Genomic DNA, 26,796 nt, shown 5'->3' on the forward strand with positions numbered 1-26,796 from the left:
AGTGAATAAAAAAAAAAAAAAAACCACAAAAAAACGAAAAAAAACCAGACCAAACACCAAGGGCCTGTGGGGGAAAAACTGGAATTTAATTTCTGTAGTACAGACCTTTCCCAGAAAAGCCAGGCGCGGGTCGGCGTGAAATGCAACACCACACATTGGTGGGGGAGTCTGCCCAGCCCTCCCAGCCTTTTCCATTTCCATCATTTGCCATCGTTTGAAACCTTCCAGGATGACAACTCACCAGCAGAGCCCAGCTCTTCCCCAGAGGGAGCTCGGGGATGCTGGGGCTGCCTGGAGTCGGGAGGAAGACACAGGTGAGAGGGATGGAGGGTGGTGGGTTGAAGTCACCTCCTCCACCTCACCTCTGCCTGTGGAGCAGGGTGAGACCATGTGGACAGCTGGAACGAAGCCTCATTTTCCCCTTCCAGCTGCAACTCAAGGTGTGAGCACTGTGGTGTCACACGGAAATGACTCAGGTTCTCAATGCTGACCTGCCTTAATGGCCTTCCTTCGGTGGGACATTGATTTATTGTCCTTGTGAGCCTCGAGTGACACCATTTGCTCTTTCCCCAAGGGCTGGTAGGCGAGCAAGGTGACAATTGGTGATTGGACATGACCACTGCTCTGCCCTGGGAGAGTGACACATGCGTGTGACGGCGTCTCCTCAGCCCTTCTCAAAATGTTTGTGCAGGAGCAGCCATAAATGCGGCTGTATTGACCCGAAGATGCAATCCAAGGCGTTGGAGCCTAGGCCTTATCTACATCACCTTATCAGCAGCGAGAGAGCGAGATGCACCCCGGGAAGGGAGGGGACTGCGCCGGAGGGTTTGGCCTCGTCCCTTCTGTCCTGGCACGGGGAGGGGACTGCGGGCAGAGCTGGGTAATGATTTGTCATCGCGAGGACCGGGGTGTCTCTCTTTGCAGAGGAAACCTTGGCCGTGATTGACAGTGGGGCTGTTTCTGCCACTTCCCTCGCTGTTGTCAAGTAATAATGAAGCTTTGTCAGTCCATCATGGACATGGATATGCCAGATTATGTCGACTCCTTGGACTCCTCTTATACCATGCTGGAATTCGACAACCTCCGCGTGCTCCCCAGTAACACCGGTGAGATTTTAATTCGTTTTCTCTTGAATAAGCTCCACTACTTTTGCTGCCAAGATGAGCACAGAGGAAAGGCTGGTGGGAGGTATGGGGCAAAGGGTGGAAGGGGTAATATTTAAGCAGCTGACCTGTCAACCTCTGCTGCATCCGTGGTTATGTTTGGTGTGAAATGCGACCCCTTTGCTTGCCGGTCCCGCTTTGGGTTATTCTTTTTGTTGGCGGGCTGAGCGTCACGCCCTGAAGAGCCCACCAGGTTTTGCCGAGGTTGGAAGAGATCTTCATGGCATTCCCTGGGTTTGTCCTGCTGTATTGCATATGAGAGGAGTTATTACCAATATTTCTCGTTCAAGCGTGTGTTTCTTTCCCGTATACGACCTCAGTTGTATTTAATCCTCGGGAAAACATGTCATCCCAAACGGCATTTGTCCATGACCGTGTGCCCAGTTTGGGTTGGTCCTGGGAACCTGGACTGAGAAGCAATATCCAAATCACTGCTAGCTCTGTATTCCTTTCCTGGCTACCAAGATGGGCCAACAGTTTTTAGGGCACAAAGGACTTGGCTGGGAGGCGGGAGTGTTTATACGCCGAGACTTCCGCTTGGTTCGCAGGAATAAAGCGCTTTGTGCGGCATTTAGTTTTTCTGCAGTCAAAAGTTCTCTGACACAAAGTGAACTCCATCCTGTGAAATCAACTGCTCGCTGTGTAAAAATAAAGGGCATTTTGGTCATCTTGCATGAAACCAATCGTGCAACTGAATGAGATTCCAGCGTTAGCGATCCCTTTGGAGACTTTTGGCAGCCTTTTAATTTGTTAAGAAGCTTAGTGAAATTAAGATAGGATTTTCGCATTTGCTCATTAACTGGCTCATCAGAAGAAATCAGAGTTGCAGTAGGGATATCACCTACAATATAAAATGATTAGACTTATTGTGGGGCATGGAGGGGAGGTCAGGAGACAAGTAAAGTTAAAAGGCCCAAAGGAAGTTGGATTTAAAATTGCCTTCTGTAAAGTTCTCGCTGTCCCCAAATCAAGGATTTTCAATATATATAATTTTTGGAAGCTCCAGCTAGACTGGATCTTATTCTTGCAGAAAGCTTTCCACCTCCCATCCTACTCCAGAAGTGTCATTTAACACAGATGTTTCGCTTTGTCACTTCCCGTTGAACAACAAGATATTTTTCATTTTTTGAAGCGGCACAAATTTCCCCGAAATTCAATATAATTTTGTAAACGAACCAGCGATGCCTGTTTGGGCTCTCTGTTGATTCACGCAGTAGAACTGACAGGTTGAGGTTTTTTTCTGAACTTTATCGAACTCGGTATTGTGTTATTTGTTTAGCTGTTAATGACTAACCAGCTCTCTCGGGAAGTAGCTGCTTTGAAATTAGCTTGTTTGTCTTGGGTAAGTGTCCTTTTCTACGGTTTGTAAAAATAACTTCAAAAAATACCTGAAATGGCCATGCATGGAAATCTATTGCTGTCCAGCTGAGTTCAGTCCCCCTGAGGTAATTCAAAATCACAATTTCTTTGTGGCTTCAGAAATATTTAAAATTTCTTAGAATCAAGAAACAACCTAATTTTAGGTATGTTTTTATAACTATACTGGATTTTTTTAAGATTGCTTATATGCCTCCTAAGATTCATCTGTATTTTCCTTACTAAATGATGACAGCTTTGCTCTCTATAAACACGAACAGGAAACGATGCAATATTTATTTTGATGGACTCAGCACAGTTTCTTACCTTCTGAACAATTCCAAAAGTGAAAATTGGAATATTTTCAAATAAGGTCATGCTTTCTTGAAACCAACTCTTTCCTTCTTCAGAACATTATTTCATCAAATTTTTGGGTGGATTAATTTTGTGGAGCACTTTCTGTGCTTAGATGTTTCTCCTTCATTCATCCTTCAAGCTGCTATCATTCTGAGATTTGCCCAGACATTTATTTTGGATTTTCCACCTTCAAATAGCCCACAATTTGCCCAATATTTTAAGATTTATTCCAAATAAAAAATAGAACGTTTTTTGGGAGTGATATAAAAAAAAATATGTAAGGTTTAAATAGAAAGAATGGCAAAAGGAAAGGAGCAAAAATCACTGCTAATTCTGTCTTTCCTATGTGAAATATGTGTTGCAACAGCAGAAATTTTCCCATTCTGCACAAATTAGTTTCTTTCACCTTGGCTGGCACTACAACCCATATTTTAAGTTTTTATGTGTGGTTAATGCCCATTCCCTCACACTCCTGTCAGAGTTGTCTCGTTTTGGTGAAGATGTGAAGCATTGCTGCAATGCAGCCCCAGTTCTTCACTGGAGAGTCGGGGAGCGCTTTCTCCCAGGGTGGTGCTCGCTGTCCTGCCTCAGCCCCACACTCCACACTGATCCTTGGGACTCTGGCACAAGGCTGGTGATGTCTTTCCCAGCCCTGCAGAAGTCTGACCCCGTTCAGACCATGCAAAAGCCACCAGAGATGTTTTGGCAGTGATTTACCATCCCTCGAGCTTCCAGTGCCGGGAGCAGCACCTTCATCATCGCTCCAGTAGGATTTGGGGTCACTAAATCATAGCTATGTTTTATATCTCAAAACCTCTTCTATTTGCTAAAAGCTGATGTAGAAAGAGGCTGACCTGCACGTGGCCAGGGTTTAAACCCCCTCCTGCCCTACATTTGTGTGTACAGGTTTCACAATGCTGGCTTTGGCACCGAGTTTGACTGTGTGTGTTCAAGCCCTAAACCCACACTTGTGATCTCTTCACATTCTAGCCCAGCACGTGTAATTTGGGGATTTGCTAACTGCAAATTATGTGCACCAAAACTTGGGTTTCCCAGTAGATAAAAGCCACCCTGGAAAGTATTGCAAGACAATTCTCTTTTACAATGTGCATCTAGAAGAGCCGTAGCCAGTAAAGGAACTGAAAGGAAAAGCAGTGCAGGGGTCAGGTTTGATGAGAACATCCTCAGTGTTATTTCTTATCACTGTAAAACTGGCATTATCATCTCAGCCCTGGTTAGACAATGATTAACTTACAGAGGCAGTAGGTACCAAAAAATTTGTGTGCATTTCAGTTGTGAACTTGGCTGATCCCAAATCTGAGGAAGCCACTGGGTGCTCTTAGCCTTAGGGAGCTCCCAGTCTGCACACTGATTGTATATAACTCACAAAAAAATGGTCAAAACTTCAGATATTTCTGCCAGTGAACCTTGGGGGCAGCCCCAGTGAGGGGTCTGGCCACAAGCAGAGCCTCAGCTCAGCCTGGGAGCCACACAAAGTCGGGATGAGTTGTGGTCTCTTCCTGGAGAACAAAATCAAGTGCATCTCTCCAGTGGAGATTTCAAAGGCAGCGTGGCACAGCGGAGGAGCTGTTCAGGTTATCTCCTTGTGTCAGGCAGGGATGGAGCACACGAAGCAGATTTCACAGGCAGGCAGGAGATTTCACTGTGCTGCCAGGGATCCTGGCCTTCCTCTGCCTTTCCTCGCAGAGATCAGTCCAGGAAAAACCCAAATATTGGTTTGAAAGCTGTGTTGAGAGTCTCCTGGTGCCTGTGATATCAGCTGTGCTTTGCTCTTCTCTGAGCTAATTCTCATTTGGAGCCCATCATTAGCTGGTGATAGGATTTTGTAATTAAAAATTGCGATCATAATTAACGTGCATTCTGGATTAGGGCTTTCCTTTTATTTATTGAAATTTCTCTTCACATTCAGCCAATTCCACTGAAAAGGACACGTGGCTCCCCCACAGGGTTTGAACTTTTAGCTGTGGAGCTGCCCTAACACAGAGCCACCCAACTCACTGGCGATTTGTTTGTGCTTCCATGGATACAAATGAGGGCAAAATTCGGTTTGCTAATTTCCAAGGGCCCTCACACACACAGTGCTGATGGTTCCTCCTCCAGTAACACCTGGTTTAAGGCCAGATTATTAATTTCTTCCTTATATCAGCAAGCAGATCCTCACGTCCTACTCACACAAAAGGAAACCAAGTCTTTTCTGAAGGGTAAATACTTTCCAGCACCAGGAATATTTTGCAGTCTGGACCTGGATGAGGGGTCTGTTGGAGACCTAAACTGTTTGACCTTGGCTTGATTCCTCTGAAGTCTAGAGAAAGCATGAATGGAGTGAAGAGGAAATTGGCTGCCTTATCTTTATTTTGGTTGTGCAAATTTTTAAAATGGAATCCAACACAGTGCATTTGTTTATGGTCATATGCTCCTTCAAAAAATGGATGGAACAACAGATGCCCAAATGTTCTGCAGTTATCCTCAAAGGAATGTTTTGTACAGTTCATTTAATACTAAGTTATTAAATAATATAAAATCAAGAATAATTGCAAAGAAACCCTCCTAAAAATCAACCTAAATTGCCATTAAATACCTCTGACATAGACAATGTTCCCAAAGGACACAAGTGTCACTTCCTGACAAACGTCAGGGCTGGGAGAATCTTACACAGAATTTGGGAAGAGGCAAATCTCAATTCCTGTCATTATGACCTGGGAATGATTTTGGTGCTGCCATTCTTCCTTGTCACATTGCTTCCATCTTGCTGTAACCCACTTATTTACTCATCCATACACCAGAAAGTGAATATGGACCAAAAGGGTTATTTTAGGAGGTGACAGGAAGGAAGTCTGAACTTTGCATTAGTGAAGTCCTGGCTAAAAATGTCTTAGTCTCAGCCTTAGCTAAGAAACTGTCCAGTTTTTGAAAAACTAAAGCTTTGTTGACTTTATTTTTTTTTTTTTTGAGGGGGGGTTGATTACAATTTTCATTGCACAGCAAATACTTTCACTGTAAATTTTTTTTACATATATTCACACACAAAAATAACCTTCTCTTGCTCTCTCTTTGTATATATTCTGTGTGTGGATTACCCAGAGCTATTTTTATGCATTATGGATTAGAAAACTCTCTCTAGGCAGATCAGGTGGCAATTCCTCCCCTTTGAGTAGTTTCCTCTAAGGAACTGCTAAGCTGAGCTTTCCCCATCTCTGTTGCGAGGATGTCCCATCCCAGAGACGTGTCAGGGTGTGCCTTGTCCCAGGGACTTTTCTGAGGTCACTGGAGCACGAGATGGGCTCCCCTGGAGCACAGAACATGCTCCCAGAGGTGTGATAAATTCATAAAATCATCCTGCAGCGAGTGCCCGGGTCAGGCTCTGCAAACAGATGGGGAGAGACAAACACTCTCAGCTGCCCTCTTCGCAAGGGTCTCCTCTCTTTTCCTTCCCCAGGCTGTGCCTCAAATTAGGAGGATGAAGAGGGCAGCAAGTCTGGTGGTTAGAGCAGAGGGAGAGGTTCCAAGGGGAGTTTTCAGCAGTGTGTACACACAGGGGCAGAGCTATTCCTGCCCCAAATGAGTGGGTGCAAATGAAGGACATGACAGAGGGCATTCATATGACCTAATTTTAGGTCCCTAATTTAGAAATCTGATCTTCCTGCACACCTCTGTTGCTTTCTAGTGGAAAGCAGTGAGCCTCTTCAGAGAGAATTTCAGAGGAGGGACCAGACTTAGAACTAAAGTGATCCCTCTGGGAGCTGCTGTCTCTGCCTTCCAGCTGCAGAGGAGCTCTCAAGAACAGTCTTTTATCTTCAGCACCTCTGTCACGGGAGTGAAGCAGTTCATTCTTTCTGCCTCTGCTGTTTCTTCTCTGCATTCTATTTATTCAAGTTAATGAGCTTTTTTTCCATTTCCTTCTGTGCAGACCAGCTTTGAACCATGTTCTCCAGGTATCTCATTGAGGAGGTGGCTCCCCATCCCTCAAAACCAAAAAACTCACATGCAAGTGAGGTTTCTTTATATCTCTCCAGGAAAGCAGTGATAATTGATAAATTCTCAGGAGCAGTTTGGGCTATGCAGCTTGAAATCTCTCTGATCACTCAAGTGGAAAAAAAAAAACACCAATACCAGAATCAAAGGAGCTGATCTTGGGAAGAGCACGACCATAAATTGAAGGGCCTTGGGATGCTTGAGCGCATCCAGAGGAGGGCAACAAGGTGGTGAGGGGCTTGGAACACAAGCCCTGTGAGGAACGTTTGAAGGAGCTGGGGTTGTTTAGCCTGGAGAAGAGGAGGCTCAGAGGTGACCTCGTTGTCTCTACAACTTCCTGAAGGGAGGTGCAGACAGGTGGGGTTGGTCTCTTCCACCGGGCAGCACTGACAGAACAAGAGGATACAATCTCAAGCTATGTCAGGGAAGGTACAGGTTGGATATTGGTAAAAAAATTTTCACCAAAAGAATAATAAAGTACTGGAATTGTCTTCCAGTGGTGGTGGTAGAATCACCATCTCTGGGTGCGTTTAAAAAAAGACTGGACGTGGCACTTGGTGCTACAGTAGAGTTGAGGTGTTGGGGCAGGGTTGGACTTGATGATCTTAGAGGTCTCTTCCAGCCTCATTATTCTGTGATTCTGTGAAATTCAGAGGTTTCCATTGCAAGGAGCTCTAAACTGTCCCCATTCTCTGCCCGCAGAGGCCATCACGGCCGAGTCACCGAACACCAACCTGCTCCCCAACGGTGTCAGCTCCCTGTGCTCCATCTGTGGGGACCGGGCCACCGGCAAGCACTACGGGGCCTCCAGCTGTGACGGCTGCAAAGGCTTCTTCAGGAGGAGCGTCCGCAAGAACCACGTCTACTCCTGCAGGTACCGAATTCCGGCAATTCACAAACGCGATTTACGGACGTGGGAAATGACTTGGGGTGGGGATCAGGGGATTGTATCTCAAATGCCGAGTTGCCACGCAGTGAAGGCCACCAGCAGGACTGCAGTTTGGTTTACAAGGAGTAAACTCGGTCCTATCTCTAAACTCAGTCCTATCTCATTTGGACCCCGAGACCTTCTGTGCCACGCATCGAGTGAATTCACCATCACTGCTTTCCCCATGGGGAAAGTTGAGGGAAACTCATAGTCCTGAGAATCACAGAATTAACTAGGCTGGGGAAGATCTTTGAGATCTTCCTGTCCAACTGAAAACCTGAGGTTTGACTGATGTGTAAAATACATAAATACAGACCCTGGGTGTGGAGTGACACCATGACCTCGTCACAATCCAGCAAGGGGAAGCCAACGTGGCAAAGGACCAAAGCTCCAGAGATTTGATCTTTCTTGCTTTTCCTGGTAAAAAAACAACAGGCATCCAAGAATCTGTCACCTCCAAAGTCCTCTCACAGCTTCTCTGTTCTTGTTTTGAAATACAATAAATGATGTACACTGACTTATCAGTGATGATTTTATGAATATTCTGAGAAATATGTGTGGACCAGAGATGATTCACATCCACTCTGGCACACAGGTATACATTTGAGAGAGTTTTTTTGCCAGGAGGAGGTTATAAATTATAAAGCTGCTATCTTGATTGACCTTAGAAAAATTATATTTATTTTAGCACAGGAGAAAGTGGAAAGAAATCCCGAAGCTCAGTACAATTAAGCCCTTCATCTCTAGTTAAAACCTGGAAGTTTTCTTTCTGTTCCAAAGGTTTTCCTCCTCTAAGGACATTCCAAATTTTTCCATTGCAAGTCACCCTACTTGTTCAAAATGTTCCTGGTGCCCTTATCACTCCAGGACACAGCCATGTCTCCTGAGGTGACAGCAGTGCCCACTCACACAGTGCCCATCCCATGAACTGTGGGATTCCTGCAGGAGGAGATGAACTCTGCTACTGGTTTCTTTGAAATTTCAGCTGTCGGTCTCCTGGGAGCGGAGTTGTTGCCTCTTCCCAGGAATCCATGAATCTCTGTGATATTTGGCAGCTCAGGGAAGATCCACAGCATTGAAGCCAAGCTTTTGTGCAAGCCCTTATTTGGTGAGCTCAGCCCAGCTCGGAGCTCTGCTTATGGCAGACGTGAATTCCTCTGGAAGTCTTTGGGCTTTTGTACCTTTGGCTTTTCACCAGTCTGGGAAAGTGCCTCAGCTTTTACAGCCTGGTGGTCCCGGAGCAACCCACATCATCTCCTCTCTGCATGGAAGAGTCCCCTTCCATTGTTTCACCCACCGTGGGGAGAGCTGCCAAGCCTGTGTGGGCCACCCCTGGAACAGCACAGGAGTTCCTAAATCTCCGCTGAGTGGAGGAGGAATTAGGAGGCCATGGGCCTCAGAACAAGGCTGCAGACCCAAAGCGCTTGTGGCCCATAACTCATTTTTTTCTACGCAAATCGTAGAATAGTTAACAAGTGAAATCAGACAAACCCCAAGGCTGCACACCCAAAAAACTGTCTGGAAGTGGGAGATGGAGCTCCTTCAAAAGCACAACTTGAGTCACAGTCATGTTTTCATGGCTAAAACCATCCCAATCCCTGCAGGGTGGGTGGTCTGCAGCCGCTGCGCTCCCAGCTGGAAGGAGCAGCGGTGGGGAAGAGGAGAAGCTGGGCCAAGCCAACGTTGATTCAATCCAGTTCTGGCAAACCTTAGACTCTTCTCTAAGGTCCTGCAGTGTGGAGCTCAGGGGGGTCTGGGGCTGTGTTTGGGGCTGCTCAGGGTGAGGGTGTCGCAGATGGTTACTCCATGTTGTATTTCCCATCTCCTCGCAGGTTCAACCGACAGTGTGTGATAGACAAAGACAAGAGGAACCAGTGCAGGTACTGCAGGCTGAAGAAGTGCTTCAGAGCTGGCATGAAGAAAGAAGGTGGGTGCAAAGAGACATTTCCAACCTTCCTGCTGCTGTCTTAGGCCCTGTTCCACTGCAGAGCATGGTGGGGAGCAGCAGCAGCACTGGCTGGAGAGATGATGATTGTGTGCCACAGAGAGATATTTTTTGTTGCAGCTGTTTGCCATTTTATCTCAATTTCAATGAGAGCCCGGTGACATTATTCACCCATCCTGTGAGGCTGGTCTTTTAGTCCTGGGAAAGGGATGGGCTTCCTCAGGGCTTATTTGGTCTCTAAGTGCTTTACAATAGCAATTTCCTCTCTCCATACCCACTGGTTTGACTCCTAATCCCGCCTGTGCCAATCTCAGTGAGGATCTGCCACCTCCAATCACATAAATGCCATCAATTTGCTGCTTCAGGTGGTGTGGTTGGCTCAGCTGATGCTCACGTAGCTGCATGCAAGGGCAAGGTACAGCCTTAGCACAGAGCCTTAAGGAGTGGGAGCCTCTCCTCGGTGGCCCAGGGCACACGGGCAGAGCTCCAGGAGCAGGGTGACTCGTGTTCCCCAAGGCTGACTCATGAACTCCAGCAGGGGACATGACTCAGAGCAAAACCCTTTGGTCGTGCTGCTGGTGACAGGGTGACTGTGGAGCCACCACCAGCACCAGCACTGAGGGGCCAATCCCAAGTTGGCCAACACCTTTTGTTGCACTTCCCATCGTCTGTATTGAGGAGGAGCAGAGTTGTAGGTTTGGGTGCCAGTGACCCTCAGGATGTGCCCTTTCTAAAGGAAATACTGTCATAGTGCCTAATGCTCTGCAGGAAAAAACACCCATTTCTGTCAACCTGTGCCTACGTGCGGCTTCCCTGGGGAAGTCTGGGATCTACCACAGCACTTCTGGTCACTGCTTGTCCAGTTCTGCACACTGGGAGGGCGTGGATGATCCTGTTCTACTGTGACTGTCCTTGTCCGCTGAGTGCCTGGCAAACTGGGGGCCCAACCCACCCAAGGTGCAGGTTGTTGGCTGATGGTTTCACACTCTTCACCCTTTGTGCTGTTTCGCACTCTTCACCCTTCATTTGTGCTGTTTCCCAACCCACTGGCAGCTAAAAGATGAGGGAGTTTGGAAGTTTCTTTCCATGTCACCAAGTTCACCGAAGGGGTGGAATTGTGGCCCCACTGAACCCAAGGGGAAATTTGCTGTCGATTTCTGGTAATTCGTAAGATTTTACTGGTGATTAAATGATCTTTCCCATGTTCTGACCATATGTTTTCCTGGAGAAGAAGGGTGTTTTGAAACCTGGCATAAATCGTGGATGAAGCAGAAATGCCGACTGGTTTAATTTAGGAGAAATGGAGTAAATACAGCAGATGGAAAAACAAATAGAGCTCAAATTAATCAAGACAAAAAATAAGCTGATTTGCTCAGTTCTAGATGGGATAAAGCCAATTGCCAATGCAGCAAACTGCACTGCTTGGAAAGGCTGAAATCTTGTTATCAGATCTATTCTTTGAGCTGAAGCATGATTTTTATTGGTTTTTATGGTAAAAGTTATAAAACCTTGGCTCATGCCTCATCACTGAGTGCAGCTTGATGGGAGATGACTCATTTCAAGTTCCACATCGTCACATTCCTTGAAACTTTTTACTGAGTGCAGTCAGGTTGTGCGCTCGGAAAACGCTCCTGTGTTTGGCAAGGAAGATTTTAAAGCACCTTGAGCAACTGCTGTGCAGAAATTAGCTTAGCTGACCGGAGCTCTATCCCGAGCACATGTGCAGGACTGGGAAAGAAAAGTTCTTGCACAATTGTGTGCACAAAAAGAACACAGCTATTTGCTTTTGGGTGGTTCTAGATTAATATTAAACAGCATTGCGAAGCGTTAGGGAGAAGGAGAAGCCATGTCTTGGATGGAGCACTATTGGAGTGTCCAAATATCTGTACAAAATCTTTTGGAGCGTGCAGGAGCTGGTGTTGGGAGGTGGCAGCGGTGACATCCACCCTCTTGGCGCTCTGTGTCCCAGCACTGGCACAACCCTCTTTCCCTGGCACATTCCTTTAGGGCCAGCCCTCATAACGGCAGAGTTTCCAGGGTGTGGCAATGGCATTGTTTATCCACGGCAGAGGGGAAGGAGCGGCAAACGATCCTTTTCCCAGGCTGGCTGTGACAATACACCTGGGGTGGGGTCAGCGGGGCTGTGTCACCCTCGCCGTGCCCCACTGACCCACTGCTCGGTCTCTGTGTGCTCAGCCTCGGAGAACTTGCTGTTCCCTGGCAGAACTAACTGATAAACGGGAATTTTGGATCCAGAGGGGCTGTTCTTTTGGTTTTTTTTCCCCAGTCTTCATGTGTTGCAAGATGTGATGTGACACGTTTGGATAGTTCTTTTTCTCTCTCTCTCCCTTTTTGGAAACTTTTCTAGTGGATAGGGAATTGCAATGAACTGTACAGCCTGGTAGAAGGGAAATTTCTCCCTACAGAAAAAGCCATATAATACAAATACCTGAGCTACATGGTGACCAGATCTGCCTGGGGCTGTAGGATTTAGACTTGTGGCAGGGGAGGTTTAGGTTGAATATTAGGAAAAGGTTCTTCCCTCAGAGGGTTATGGGGCACTGAACAGGCTCCCTAGGGAATGGTTGAGAAAATTACCTGTAGGATCTTTAGATTGCCTTGTTTGTACAGCCTGAATTTGATCCTACTTTCAGGAAGGACCAACACTGCCCTCCACAAGAGGCTTGTGAACTGAGATGGGGCCCAGGTTCCATCAGCACTAAAGAGAGCAGGGAAGGGACAAAACCTGAGTCTTGTGGAAAGCCCAGTTCCCAGATTTCCTAGAAAATAACTCACTCAGAATCACTCCTATCCAAACTGCATTTCTGGTATCAATAATTCACTTTAATAACAACCATTAAAGTTAGGATGAGGGGAGAGGGAAAGCCTTGCCTGAACAAAAACCCCTCTTATGTCCTAAACACCTCTGTGATCAGGATCTAAGATTTTTACAGGAGACTCACTCCTTTATTCTTGTGTTGGGGTTAAGGCTGGGGCTGTGCCAGAGGGTGGTCTGGATGTTTGGGGGATTTTCTGGCTGTTCCCCCTGAGTTCCTCTGTTGGCTCAGAAGGTTCGATTTCTATTGTCTTGCACAATGCTACCAGACAGGTTTTTGGTCACTGCAGCATCAGTGGCTGAGTAGAACACCAGGTACTTAAACACCCAAAGAAAACAGAGGGATTCTATTTTTAGCATCTCCCTGAGATCATGTTTAACCTGGAATAAATCAGCAGGGTGTGATTTCTCAAGTGAGCCAGGTCATCTCCTCACATGGAGCTGAGTGCCTGAAAACCTGGAAGCCTTTGGAAAGGCCAGCACTGCACTGTCAGGATTCAGCTTGCTGGTGGGAAAAAATAAAATGAGGGGTTAATATTTAACCTCTCATCCCCTTCAAAGTAATTTATGAATGTGAATGAACTTCTTTAGTTTTATGTAGAAGTAAAAAGAATTGTTATATCACTTGCTTCTGCAACAGTAAGGAGGAGGGAGTGTTTGAGGGAGGGTTTGAGGCTTTTCTTTATTATTGTGAAATTGGACAGGTTTATAGGACAGTTTTATTAGTGCTTCACAGGGCCTCTATCTTGTTTCATACCTTTTGTTTACACATTTCTCTTGCCAGCTTTCAGAATGCTGGGACTGCAGTTTATTGCAAAGAAGGATGGAAAAGATAAAGGATCTTCTCTACCTTCAGTAGTCATAAATCAGCCCACAAGCCCATATGAAGGGATTAAATGTACATGTACCATTGGGATTTATTTGCAAATAAAACACACCACACCTACAAAATCCAAGGTAGCTCAGGAAAAAAAGATTATTTGTGGATATAAATTAATCAGGCAGCAGGAGGAGTAAATCTGTCGGTGAAGACAGAAACACTGTGAGCACTGGTGAGTGCACCACGCAGGGACCTCCCTCCTCCTGTCCCTCTATGCCATTAATCACTACATTTCCAACCCCACCAGCACTAACTGAGGCTGGTTTTAGTGGAATAATGATGGAAAGAGTAATTCCTGTGTAGGCAGAGCTGGAACCTGTGCAGTTGCTGTGGAAAGTTACTGGTTTGCTGCTCTCCCAGGCAGTGCCTGTGCCCCCATTTCCTGGACTCCCTGGAGGTTCCTCATCCCAGGCTCTGGCCCTGCGTGGCAAGGCAGCGAGGACAAATAGTTTGGGAAGCAGGGGCTTGCTGCAATCCCACAAACCCTGTTTGCCCAGAGCTCGAGGCAGAGTGGCCAGCCTTGCTCTGAGTGACCAAACCCTTCCGGGGGCTCCCCTGCGTCACACGGAGGAGATGTTTGTTTTCCCGTCCTCTTCCCACAGCCAGGACATGCCGTAGCCAGGGACAAGTCCCTGGAGGGAGACTCAAGCATCGTTCTGCCCTCTCTCCTGTGGGAAAGCCCAGCTTGGGGCCACGCTGTCCCTGGCCAGCACCATCCTGGGGGCTCACGAGTGCTGACGTCCCTTCTTGCGGGGCTGGGTGGTTCCTTGTGGTGTTTTCTGGCTTTGGGAATGTGCAGAGAGGGGAGAAAAAAACAGGGGGCAAAGATTTTGCCAGGCACTTCAGGAAATAGCAGCCCCTGGGAGACAGAGGGATCCAGCACTGGGTTTTTAGTCCTTCCTGCAGGTTTGTTGAGTTTTATTGACAGCAAAGCCAAGATCACACCTGAGCCCAGCACCCCCAGGGCCAGCACGTCCCTCGAGCACTCCCACTGCCTCACCAGGAGTAACCTGTCCCTTCCCTTTCACAAACACAATAAATACAGCAATATAATCACTGCACAGTAATAGATTAATTTTTGTGGCAGGTGAAACATTAACTCCCCTTTGTATCTAATTCCATCACATCTTGGGTGCTTTCAGTGATAACACCCAAATCACCTTGAGAAAGTCACTCTGTACCATCCACTTACACTGGAAGATTGAGCTTATCAGAGCATGAGGGAAGCACTGAAATATGTGCCATAAAAACACTGGGGGGGAAAACAGGCTGAGGCTTCTCAAAGGAGTCTGTCTCAGGGACCAGGTCTGCCTGGGACTGTAGGATTTACATAAAATCAGATGTGTAACTCGACTGGAAAGGCAAAACTTTCCCTTTTCTTGCCAGCAGGCAAAGATGCCCACCCTGAGAGCATGTGGGGGAGCATCTGATACAAATCCAGTGCAGAAGCTTGGATGGGGATTTTACAAAATAGTCAGTGATAGGGTCAGGCTTGTTTCTCCTGAGTGCTGGATGCTGCCACTCACCTTTCTGGTGGACCAGTAAAACCCATGAAGTGTCAAGATTATGGTTCCTATAACCACCTTCACCTTCAGGCTGACCCTCTCCTCAAGCACAGGGCAACTTATGCTGCTGTCTGAGGAGGGTTAGCAGAGCCTCCCAAAAGCTGTGTTGTTTTTTCTCTAAACTGATGACAGATTGCCTCTCTGCAGTGTCCATAGCCTGAAAATGCTCCAGGGGTGTGTTTGTGTGTGGCACCTTTCAGAAATGGATGCAGCCCCTCGCAGGCAAGGCTGGCTCTGAGGTACAAAGTCAGATCCCCACAAGCTGATCCTGACTGACAGCAAGGCTGAGCCCCAGATCTTGGAAAGTAAACTCCTGTTGATAAGGGGAGGCATTGATTTTTGTCACTGGTGCTTGTTTTTCTGCCCTTTCACTTTGTTGGCCCCTCATCAGAGGCAGGTTAGGAAAACAGAGCAGTGGTTGGACATGAGCTGGCAGAAAGAAACACCTTCCCTCAAATTGTGCAAAGCAGTGCTCGCGTTTTTCCTCTGTATGGATTCCCAGGAATGGGTCCTGACGCTCTAAAACAACACCCAGCAGCGAGGCAAAGACTCAAAAGAATGATGGCAAAATAACTCTGCTGATTCTGCAGAAAGGGGAAAAAAAAATTGCTGGAAAAATCTTCTCCAGTGGCCACTTTTGAGACAAACCCATGGCGTTCTGCACCCAAGGGGTTAAAGCACAGAGTGAGTCGTGCTTTGGCAGCTCTGTTTGAGTCATTCCCCCAGATAAAGCAAAAGGAGTCTGGGATTGCTGCATGAAGGAGGAGAGATGTGCTGCACTGTCACCACATGCTAAATCCTCCTGCTCCCTCTGCTTCAGGGACAGGACAAGTGCCTTTCTGAGCTGTTTGTGGCCAAGATCTGCGAGCTGCCAGGAAAACACTGAGTGTGTTCAGGCTCCTTTCCCCAGCCCAGAGCTGCTGGACAGAGGCAAGAGGGCTTGGGGGAGAAACCAGCACTGAAACCAGGTTGGGTTAAATGGAAATTCTCCTTTTTTCTCTGCTGCTGTTTCACTCGGTGGCTGCAGTGGAGGTGAGTCAGCTCTCAGAGACTGCTGCAAAAATAAGCTGCTGAAGTGCAATCCATGCCTTCTGTTCCCTGTGCAGGGCTGATGGAGCATGAGGCTGGATGTGGCTCCTGCTTCAGGGGGAAGGATGGTTTAAAGGGTGGAATGGGCGTCAAAAATCAGTGGGTTTTTTCCAATTCACCATGGCATGTCCAGCAAAGGCTCTGGGCTGACCTTCACTCCGCTGTGATCCCTGCAGTGTGTCCAAGGTCTGTGGTGTTGCTGGTTTTACCAGTTCAGGACACTGAGCTGGTTTCCAGCAGGGATTTGCAGCAGCGGGGCTGGTGACAAACCCTGGCTTGGTGCTGTCACTGCTGTCGGGGTTCCAGGCTGGCTGAAATCAGCTGAGTGATGGGCAGCACTGAGGGCATGGTTTAAGGGGGATTTAAAATTCCTTCTCTTTGATCTTCCTTCATGGAGTGACTCTTCCTGTGCCCCATGAGTGGTGATGTCCCCTGGGGTCACCACCTGCCATGCCTCAGGGGCAGGGGACACTCCAAGGCTGCTCTGAGGTGGCATCAGGGGACGCTTTTCCAGCCCTGCCATGAGGTGAGGTGCAGCCCCAGGAGCACCCTGCTGTATCAGGAGCTCAGCACAGGAGCCCTCAGTGCAGCCACGGCAGAAAGGGTCCCAAAGGCCAGGGCTCCAGCACTGCCCAGTGCAGAGAGGTGACACCAACCCCCTCAATCCCCCCTGAGCTGCATCAAATCCAGTAGGACCAGCAAACATCCCATGGGTGTTGCTCTGTGCCCCAGATGGCCTCATCTCCCTCTTGTGCTTGCTCTTCTCCCTCTGAAGCGGCCTTTTTCCCTCCCCAGAGCCTGTTTATTCCAACATCCAACCACAGTGGAGGGTCTGGCAGGAGCAAAGCCCCATCCACTCCTGTTTAGGGACCACAAGGAGCAGCAGCCACTGGCTGGGGGGGATTTCTCACTGACACAACTGTCGGGAGTTTCTCACTGACACAACCACTGAGATTTTCTCACTGATAGAACCATTGGGATTTTCTCACTGGCACAACCATTGGGAGTTTCTCCTTGACACAACCATTGGGATTTTCTCATTGACACAACCTTTGGGAGATTCTCCCTGGCACAATCATTGGGAGTGTCTTACTGACACCACCACTGGGATTTTCTCACTGACACAACCACTGGGATTTTCTCACTGACACAACCATTGGGATTTTCTCACTGGCACAACCATTGGATTTTTCTCACTGACAGAACCATTGGGATTTTCTCACTCACACAACTTTTGGGATTTTCTCAGTCACACAACCACTGGGATTTTCTCAGTGACACAATCATTGGGATTTTCTCACTGACACCACTATTGGGATTTTCTCACTGGCACAGCTATTGGGATTTTCTCACTGGCACAACCATTGGGATTTTCTCAGTGGCACAAGCACTGGGATTTTCTCACTGGCACAACCATTGGGATTTTCTCAGTCACACAACCACTGGGATTTTCTCAGTGACACAATCATTGGGATTTTCTCACTGACACAACCATTGGGATTTTCTCACTGACACAATCATTGGGATTTTCTCACTGGCACAAGCACTGGGATTTTCTCACTGACACAACCTTTGGGAGATTCTCACTGACACAAGCACCTCTCTCTCTCCTTTCAGCCGTGCAGAACGAGCGTGACAGGATCAGCATCCGCAGGAGCAGCTATGAGGACAATGGCTCTCTCTCCATCAACATTCTCACTCAGGCTGAGGCCATGGCACAGCAGGTAGGACACGTGGGGACAGCCCCTCCAAACGGGTCTGTGGCTCTCAGCAATTCCAGCCTGCTAAACCAACCAGGGCTGGAAGGTTTTTCTGCTCCTCCACATACTCACAGGGAAGAAAATGCAAAATATTCAAAAACAGACAGGAAAAAAATCCATTATCAAGGCAATGCATCCTGCAGGGAGCAGATGAACCTTTGGTGGGAGATAGAAAGCTGAAATTCCAAGGGCTGAGGGATGTTGTAGAGCCCAGGTCCCCTCCTCCCCCAGCCTAAATTGTTGCTGCACCCCTAAAATCTCACTGCATTCACAAAGAATTTTATCCTTCCTTGAGGGAAGGAGAGCTACACTCTCTGTCCTGCTCTGAACATAATATTCCAGTCATGGTTGATTGTATCTTTCCACATAATTTCTTTATCAGGGCAGAAAAATAATGTGAGTAAATCCACTGGGCTTCAGCTGACGCCGATTGCTTTTTTATTTCATGCTTCACTATTAATTTCACCCTGAGCATCCCTTAAATTCTTATGCAAATATCCTTTCCCCACTGAAGCACAGGTCCAGATGTTGCACTGTTACATGCAGCAATGAGCCCACTTCCTTTTCAAAAATTGTTGGTGTTAACCCTCTCCCTCCCTGTAGAGATCAAAAAAGGGAGTTTTGTGTCCCTGACAGCAACGTGGGGGAGAAAAGCTGGATGCATTTCATGCATTTGGCTGGCTGGAGGGATGGGGGGAAGCTGAGACACGGCGCTGCTAGGGATGGGAGCGCTGATTTTGTCCTGGAGAGCGGGGAAGGAGGCTGAGGAGGGCTGGGTGTGTGTTGGGACTGAGCACCACCTCGTGGAAGCTGCTCCACGGGCTGAGAGTCGGACACAGCTGAGCGCAGAGAGTCCAGCCACAACGGGGACATCTCAGGGCTCCGATGGGGTGAATCGCTGCTGTGGAGGGTGATAAAACACGGGTTTTGCACCAGTACAAACACAGCCGGGTGGTTTCTCTTTCAGTATTTATCCCTGAGCCCCGTGCACAGCACAGACATTGCCATGAAGAAGATTGCCACCATCAACGACGTGTGTGAGTCCATGAAACAGCAGCTCCTGGTGCTGGTGGAATGGGCAAAATACATCCCGGCCTTTTGTGAGCTCCCCCTCGATGACCAGGTACAACCCCATGGCCCTTCCTGGTAAATCCAGTGCCTCTGAAAGGAATTCCCAGCTGGGCCTCTCACAGGAGAGCCTGGCATTAACAAATCACCCTATGCAGAGCTACAAACAACAGGAGAGAAAGAGGGACCAGAGTTAAAAATAACTGCAGTAGCCAAAGTCCCTCAAAATATAGATTTGGTCAGTCCAACCTGCAAAAGATCCAGTCAAAAAAAAATCAGATTGTGTCAGACTGCTGCAGTTCTGAATTACAAGGCAGTTCTGATTTTGCCTTTACTGGTGCCTAATAACTGATTATGGAATCTGATTATTTCCTAAGAACTCAAATTACTCAAGCCCCTCTTTGCTTCTCATTTAGTTTGCCACGAATGTAGCACTTCTCAAAGTGAGCATACACTGATATTTTCTAGCCCTGAACAGAACTTTTATCTGTAGATCTGCCAGACCTAAGCAAACACTAAATGGGGCTTAATTAAACAGCAACAGCTCAGCACTCCATCCTCTGCTTTTCCAATAGAATCTTATTTCTTTCTCCTGTGCCACCTCCAGGTTGCCTTGCTCAGAGCCCACGCAGGGGAGCATCTTCTCCTCGGGGTAGCCAAGAGGTCCATACCATACACTGACTTCCTGCTATTAGGTAAAGTAGTGAAACACACTCCTGCTTTTATAATTCATCCCTCCCAAGTCATTCCCAAGCGTTCTGCATCCCTGAAGCCCCCCTGCATCCCTGAAACCCTCTCTGCACTCCTGGGCGTGGGCTGCACATCTGGGTGGAGACACAGTGCTGGAGTAAAAGGGAGCCAGTAAATTCACTGGGATTTTTTTAACTGTTCCCTCACTGCTTTGAAATTGTGCATGAGAAAGCCCCAGTGCTTAAATGGCATCTCAAACTGACTTGTTTTGGTTTTGTACCTGAAATTGCCAAGGCCCAGGCAATGAGGTATTTGCGTATGGATACTTGGAAACTTTGCAGAAATGTCTATTAAAAATTACAGTGCAAATAGGTGCTTCCTTTTCACGTAGCTCTCTGCCACTACAGGTGGGATTGTTCTTGGAAAAATGAGAATACTGAGAATGAGAATACTTCACATTAAAGAAAAGAGAGAGGGATAACTTTGTGTGAGAAAAGAAAACCAAAACCAGCAGTGCTTACAAACAGGTGCTCGATGTAAGACAGAGCAAAGCAGAGCAGAGCATGGAGCAGGCTGTGTGCACAGTGTGGGTGCACTGACGTGCAGCTGAGATAAATAAGGGCCAGGGGATGAGATCTGGGGCTTTCTTCTCACTCGTGGATCAGATTATAAAGCTGCAGACTGGAAATTGCTGCAGATGGCACTGGGACTATCAGGCAAGCCTCCTTTGGGAACTGCTGGATGAAATCAGAGCTAGAGCCAATACCTGATGGGGAATTTCTCATTCCCAGGGAATGATTTCATCATCCCAATGCACTGCCCAGAGCTGGAAATCGCTCGTGTGGCCACCAGAATCTTGGACGAGTTGGTGAAGCCCCTGCGGGACATCCAGATCGATGACAACGAGTACGCCTGCCTGAAAGCCATCATCTTCTTTGACCCAGGTGAGATTCCCTCTGACTGCCAAGCACGGGGCTTGCACAGCAGCTGGGGGCTCTCCAAAATCCAGGAAAATCCCTTGGAAGCAGCTCTACATCTCAGCCTGCCCGTGCTGCAATGAGCAGCACTCGGTCGTGCAGTTTTGAGGCAGAAGTGACCTGTTCCTGAGCGTTCCACACTGTTTAGCAAGTGTGAACTCCAGCCAGGCTGATGTGCAAGGCTCTGCAGGCCCTGGAGGAGTTTGGCTGCTGCAGGAGCCTGGCTTTGGGAAAACCCATCAGCCTGAAATGCAGGAGATGATCATTAAGGACATGCACGCCTGTATTAATTATTCATAAGCAGAGAGAGGCAAGCAAGCAGCGATGTGGAGTGTCCATAAGAGTCCAGAGAGCACCATCAAAAACCACAGAGAGCTGGGCAGCTCAGAGTGCCCAGAAATATCAGGGATCTGCTAATGGGTCTTGCTGGAAGCCAGCAGCAACCCAGGGCAGGGCTGATCCACAGGATGGAGAACAGGGAAACACTGAGAAAAAACAGTTTGGTTTGAAGCTTTGCTGTGTTTATTCCAGGAGCACAGGGGGTTCTGCCTCAGCCCAGGTTCCAGTGGGTATCTCCCTGGAGCTCAGGGAGGAGATGGGAGAACAATCCCAAGTCCAGACGACGCCCTTTTGTCTTTTAGCATGGAGAAATCAGAGTATCGTCCATTAATTACTGGTTTTTTGCTGTATTCACTGATTCAAAATCAAGATCCAGGAGTTTCAGGAACATTGTGAACTTTGGCTCCCCAAAGCCTGCTGTGAACAGAGGAGGGGGTGCTTTCATCAAATTGATTTTGACAAATTACCTTCTCAGCTGATCAGTGTCTCCCTGCAGCTTTAGATCAATGTGACAATGAGGTGCTGAGGCTGCAGCTGGAAGGAGGAAGTGTGAAGTGAAGTTCATCCATGCTAAGGAGCAGGAATGTCCTCAGAGCTTCGTGCTGACACACAATCATTTGTTAACCACTTTATCTAATCTCTTGGCACTACAATCCCAAAAAAATGTGGTGCCTGTGGATTCTTTGCAGACAGTGAAGGAAATGGTGCAGTGATCCAGAAATCTCAGGTTTAGATAGCAGCAGAGGCAGGAGTGGGAGGCTGTAAATGGTAAATGCCAGCACTTCACCCGACCCAGGGACAAATTTATTTACTTAAGCAAAGCTGGACCAGTGGTCCTTGAAAAAAAGGATTGACCACAGGTCAAAGACAGGAGAGCAAGACAAAAACCTGATGCTGCAGCGAGTGTAGTCACAACATACAGGCACTAAAACTCCTTGCACTTAGTGGTGGCAGCTGTGAGTCAAAGTTTTCAGGGGAAAATTCCAGGCTGTTTCCTTGGAAGGATAAATATTTTAACTTCTAAATTTTTCCCCTTCACTGATGGCAGTAGGCAGACACATCCATGTGAAGCAAGCTCCTCTTTTCTTACAGTTTCCCTTCAATCTCTCCTCAAATTACTGTTTCTCCTCCAGTTACTGCTTCCCTTCCAGTTCCCCTCACTGTTTCCCTGTTCCATGTGAAGCATTGGCAGCCCAACCAAGCTGATCTTGGAGACCCTGTCAGAGCATCACTGCCATCTCATCCTTTTCCCTGCACACAGCCTGCCTGTGAGAAATGATCCTCACTCCCAAACATTTAGAAAGGTTTATTGAAACCTTATCAAAAATACAACAGAAGACTGAATAGAGAAAATATTATGGTGCTGGGAGCAGAGGATTTTCCCCACCATGTGCTCATCCACACAAGGGAGGTTTTGCCTTTTAACCCTTTAGCCCCTCCCAAAGTTCTGTCCATTGACTCCTTCTCTGCTGTCCAGTGGTGATCACTTCCTGACATCTTTTTTGGAGGTCAGCTGTTGCCATAGTAACAAGCCAACCCTCCCAAATGTCCCAAACCCAGGCCACCCCATAATAACAACACAAGGGGGGGTAAAACACAACTATAAACCTATAAAACATCTCTTAACATACATACAGGATATTTGCCTTTTAATTGTGAGAGTCAGCCATCGCATTCCTCGCCTATCACACTGCCTGACAGGCCAAAATCTGCCTGCACGGGCCAGCAATTAACTCCATTCCCCCCTCTGCCAGACTGCAAGGGCCTGAGCGAGCCGGGCAAGGTGAAGAACATGCGCTTCCAGGTGCAGGTGAACCTGGAGGATTACATCAACGACCGCCAGTACGACTCGCGGGGCCGCTTCAGCGACATCCTGCTGCTGCTGCCGCCCCTGCAGAGCATCACCTGGCAGATGATCGAGCAGGTGCAGTTCGTGAAGCTCTTCGGCGTGGCCAGGATCGACAGCTTGCTGCAGGAGATGCTGCTGGGAGGTACGAAGCCCTCCCGGGGAGGGGCAGCCAAGCTGGGTTATGTCAAAGCTGTTGTGGGGCTTTGCGTGCGGGTTTGTGTCTGCTGGGGGGGGCTTATGGAGGGAAAGGGTTGGGGGTGTTCAGCCTGGAGAAAAGGAGACTCAGGGGTGACCTTATCACTCTCTACAACTCCCTGAGAGGTGGCTGTGCTCAGGTGGGGTTGGGCTCTTTCTTCAGGAATTGACAGAACCAAAGGACACAGCCTCAAGCTGCATCAGGAGAAATATAGGTTGGATATTAGGGAAAAGTTTTTCATGGAAACAATGATAAAGTTCTGGAATGGCTGCCCAGGGAGGTGGTGCAGTCACCATCCCTGGGTGTGTTTAACAAAGCCTGGATGTGGCACTGGGTGCCAGGGTTTAGTTCAGGTGTTGGGGCTGGGTTGGACTCGATGATCTTGAAGGTCTCTTCCAACCCATTGATTCTGTGAATTCTGTGAGGACTGAGGGAAAGGGTTTTAAGCTGAAAGAGAAAAGGTTTAGGTGGGATGTTGAGACAAAATTCTTGCCTGTGAGTGTGGGGAGGCCCTGGCACAGGTGCCCAGAGAAGCTGTGGCTGCCCCTGGATCCCTGGATCCCAAGGCCAGGCTGGATGGGTTTGGAGTAACCTGGGACAGTGGGTGGGATCCCTGCCCATGGTATGGGGTTGGAATGAGATGAGATCTAAGATCCCTTCCAACCAAAACCATTTGATGAATTGTAGCTTGAAGGGTCCTTCTCACTCCAGTCCAATCCCAGAGCCATTCTTTCCAGCCTAGCCCTGGAAATCTGAGAGTCACAGCAAAGTGACTCTCAAAGTCACACTCTGTGGTGTGGCACTCGACTCGGGTCTCCGACCTAACCGAGGCAGTTTAAGGAAGACAGCACATCTTTTGTTGGAAACCTGTACAAGCTATAACTTTGTGGGAAACCTGGAGAAGAGCAGCACTTGGGACACACCCCCAGGCAGAAGAGAGCAGCTGAAAGCCCAGGGGGCTGTTCCTACACAGCCAGGGGCTGAGAGCAGGGGGAGGAAGCAAAGATGAGCCATTAACCTTCACCCACAGAGCTCTTCCACATCCTCTGGATGAAAAAAGATTTAGCCCAGAGCATCTTATCAGGAACTGTGCAAGGAATGATGTCTCTTCCAATCCCACTTGCAGGAACCTCTGCTGATCTCCAGTACCAGTCAGCACCTCCCAGCCTCAACCTGGAACCACTGCCAGGACACGTCCTGCAAAGCAACATGACCTCTGTGATCCACACTGCTCCAGACCGTATGTCCCCCTTTTTGCATTGCTTTTTATTTTATTTTTTATTTTTTATTATTATTATTTTATCTCTATTATTATTTTTATCTATAAATTTTCATTACTATTTATTTAATATTACTTATTTATTATTATTATTATTTTATCTCTATTATTTTTATCTATAAATTTTCTTTATTATTTATTTAATATTATTTATTATTATCATTATTTATTTATTAATTTTATTATTTATTATTTATTATTTTGGGTTTTTAAATTATTTTTATTATTTTATTATTGTTTTATTATTTTTTTACATTACAGCCCATTTTCACATTATTTACATCATTAGTGCCAGCATAGCCAAGGAACTGGGCAGCAGACACAGCTCAGGGGGAAAAAAAAAGTTTATTTATTTATTTTAAATGTTGTTTATTTAAAAAAAGTTTATTTATTTTTTAAAAAATCATTTAAGTTCTTTAAGTTTATTGAAGTAAATGTAAGTTTAGTTAAGTTCTTTAAGTTTATTTATATGAGTTCAAGTGTTACACTGGAATCAGAGCTCACAGCCCCTCTGGCTGACTCCTTTCCATGATTCCAAAGAGAAGTTAGGATTTTTAATGGTAGAATGACCCAGGGGGGCTTGGAGATGTTACTGAAACAACAAAAGACTGGAAAAAAATGGGTGAGAAATCAAGATTGAGTGTTTCTCTGGATTTGGCAGCACTGGGAGATGCCACAATAGAGGACAGATGGTTCTTTATGGCAGGAGCTCCCTGTGGTTGCTGCCAAACAACAGGCCCTGAAAACAAGACCACCTCCAATCACCCTGGGCACTGCTGGGGTGTGGGTTAAGGCATTTATCCCCTGTAGGACCATGCTCTTGGAAAAGGAAAGTGGAACAGGAGGTGGAATTTAACAGGCACTGCCATGTAATCACAATGTCCTGTACTCACAGTCTCCCTCCCTCTGCCAGTTACAATCATTTACCTCCCATTGTGTATTTTGCTGTTTCTCGGCTATATAAATGTTGGCATCGTGTATTTTAAGTGGCTTTTATTTAGCTTTTAAGCCCCTTTCCAGCAAAGGAGATTAGAGAAATGCCGTGCTCTGTAGATGAGGTACAGTGGGGCTGCAGGCTGAGCTCCTCTCTGACAAGGAGATGAAGGATTGAAAAGCCCTTGGGGGCATTCCCCAAGTGCAAACTACTGGTCCATGTCTGCCAGTCCACCCTGTGCCTCCTCACAAACCAGGAAAGGAGGACGTGCCAGGATCCCCCAAGCTCCTGCGCTTGTAGGATGGTTTGCTGATTTCTATTGAACAGCAGCCAAGTCCACGTTAATTCTGTCTCTTTTCTCTCCCACAGCATCTCCTGAGACATCCCTTCCATCTCCTTCTGCCAGCACAGGCAGTGAAGACTATAAACTAGGCTCTAGCGCGGGGCCCAGCACCATAGTGCAGCTGCTGCCTCAGCCAGTGATGCCCAAGCAGGAGATTTTATAGGGAGAAGGAGGAGCTGGGAGCAGTGTGGGATCCGTGCTGACAGTGAACCGGGCCCTTTCTCTTTGCAGAGGCCAAGCACAGCACGCCCCTGCCTGCAGCCGCAGCCGCCGCTCCCACCCTTCCCCGCCCGTGAGCCCAGGGACAGGGACAGCCTGCAGAGGAGCCTCGCCACGGAATTCCCACCACCAGCACCCCCACGGCACAAGGATTGGGGTGGGTGCCCTCCTCGGTAGGGCCAGGAGTGCCAGCTCGTCGGGTTTCCAGAGTTTGTGATCCCTGCTCGGTGCCACCGTGCCCCTTCCGGAGCCCGCGGCCGCTCGCTCCATCAGTCCCGGCGCCTTGCACAGCTCCTGGAAACCCTTCATGCACACAGCGTGGCCTGAATTGGGATGAAAAGGTCTATCCCCAGCACAAATTCTAATAAACTGCACTCCCGTTTCTCCTGTTAAGCTTTAGGAAAAATATCATCATCATCCTTAAAGGCCATGGCCTTATTCCACCCAGAGGGGCCTTGTCCCAACAGGGCAGCCAACACTTAATGCTGTCCAGTTCTTTTTTATAGAAATGCCAACATTTTGCTATTTTCCATAATTTCCAGTATATCCAGAGTCCATTTGTGAGGCAGTGGGTGGACTCTGCCTTGTGAGCACATCAAACACCAGACAGCAGCAAAGATCTCTGCCTCTCACCACGGCTGCTGCTCTGGTAAACCCCCAAATGAAGGCTGACTTATCCCAAACCCTGCTCGTTATCTCCTGCAAACTTCTACTGCAAACATGTGCCCCAAAATACCTTTTCCCAGTACACTGATGTGATTTTTCTGGAGTTTTCTGTTTCTTTCTAATGTCTGCAATGTGGCTCTAAATTAGCCAGGAAAAGGAACAGGCAAGTCTGTGAGCCACTTTTTATAAAAAGGGTTTGTATTTAAAACAAAGTGCTTCTGCCTTAATGGAAAATTCAATCAGCAGTTAAACAACAAATTAAATAAGCCCAGTGCTGACTACACAGCCTCAAGAGTTCCCCAAGTGCTGTCGTTGTGCTATGGAGTTGATTTGAATGAATGAGACCTTATTACAAAGCAAATGA

At 47.5% G+C, this 26,796-nt stretch overlaps 1 protein-coding gene across 2 annotated transcripts; it reads left to right on the forward strand.

The window, feature by feature from the left end:
- The first annotated feature begins 419 nt into the window (after nucleotides 1–419).
- On the forward strand, nucleotides 420–26,029 carry LOC128812971 (hepatocyte nuclear factor 4-beta-like). 2 transcript variants are annotated; one of them, XM_053987701.1, is made up of 10 exons: nucleotides 420–1,106; nucleotides 7,572–7,743; nucleotides 9,630–9,724; nucleotides 17,730–17,836; nucleotides 18,840–18,995; nucleotides 19,548–19,635; nucleotides 20,422–20,574; nucleotides 22,701–22,937; nucleotides 24,118–24,231; nucleotides 25,779–26,029. In XM_053987701.1, exons 1-10 carry the CDS (start codon nucleotides 992–994, stop codon nucleotides 25,841–25,843), a joined length of 1,302 nt encoding a protein of 433 aa, XP_053843676.1. In that variant the 5' UTR covers nucleotides 420–991; the 3' UTR covers nucleotides 25,844–26,029. The 2 variants fall into 2 exon arrangements, with proteins under 2 accessions (XP_053843676.1, XP_053843675.1); XM_053987700.1 differs by having other exon boundaries at nucleotides 421–1,106; nucleotides 25,574–26,029.
- The last annotated feature ends 767 nt before the right edge of the window (nucleotides 26,030–26,796 follow it).

This window comes from Vidua macroura, chromosome 11 (genome assembly GCF_024509145.1).
Source record: "Vidua macroura isolate BioBank_ID:100142 chromosome 11, ASM2450914v1, whole genome shotgun sequence".
In the NCBI taxonomy this organism is placed as follows: domain Eukaryota; kingdom Metazoa; phylum Chordata; class Aves; order Passeriformes; family Viduidae; genus Vidua; species Vidua macroura.

Coding starts and splice junctions, on each gene's coding strand:
- LOC128812971 (XM_053987700.1), top strand. CDS start 992: ATGAAGCTTTGTCAGTCCATCATGGACATGGATATGCCAGATTATGTC. Junction 18,996..19,547: donor AGCTCCCCCTCGATGACCAG/GTACAACCCCAT, acceptor TGCCACCTCCAG/GTTGCCTTGCTCAGAGCCCA. Junction 20,575..22,700: donor CATCATCTTCTTTGACCCAG/GTGAGATTCCCT, acceptor CCCCTCTGCCAG/ACTGCAAGGGCCTGAGCGAG.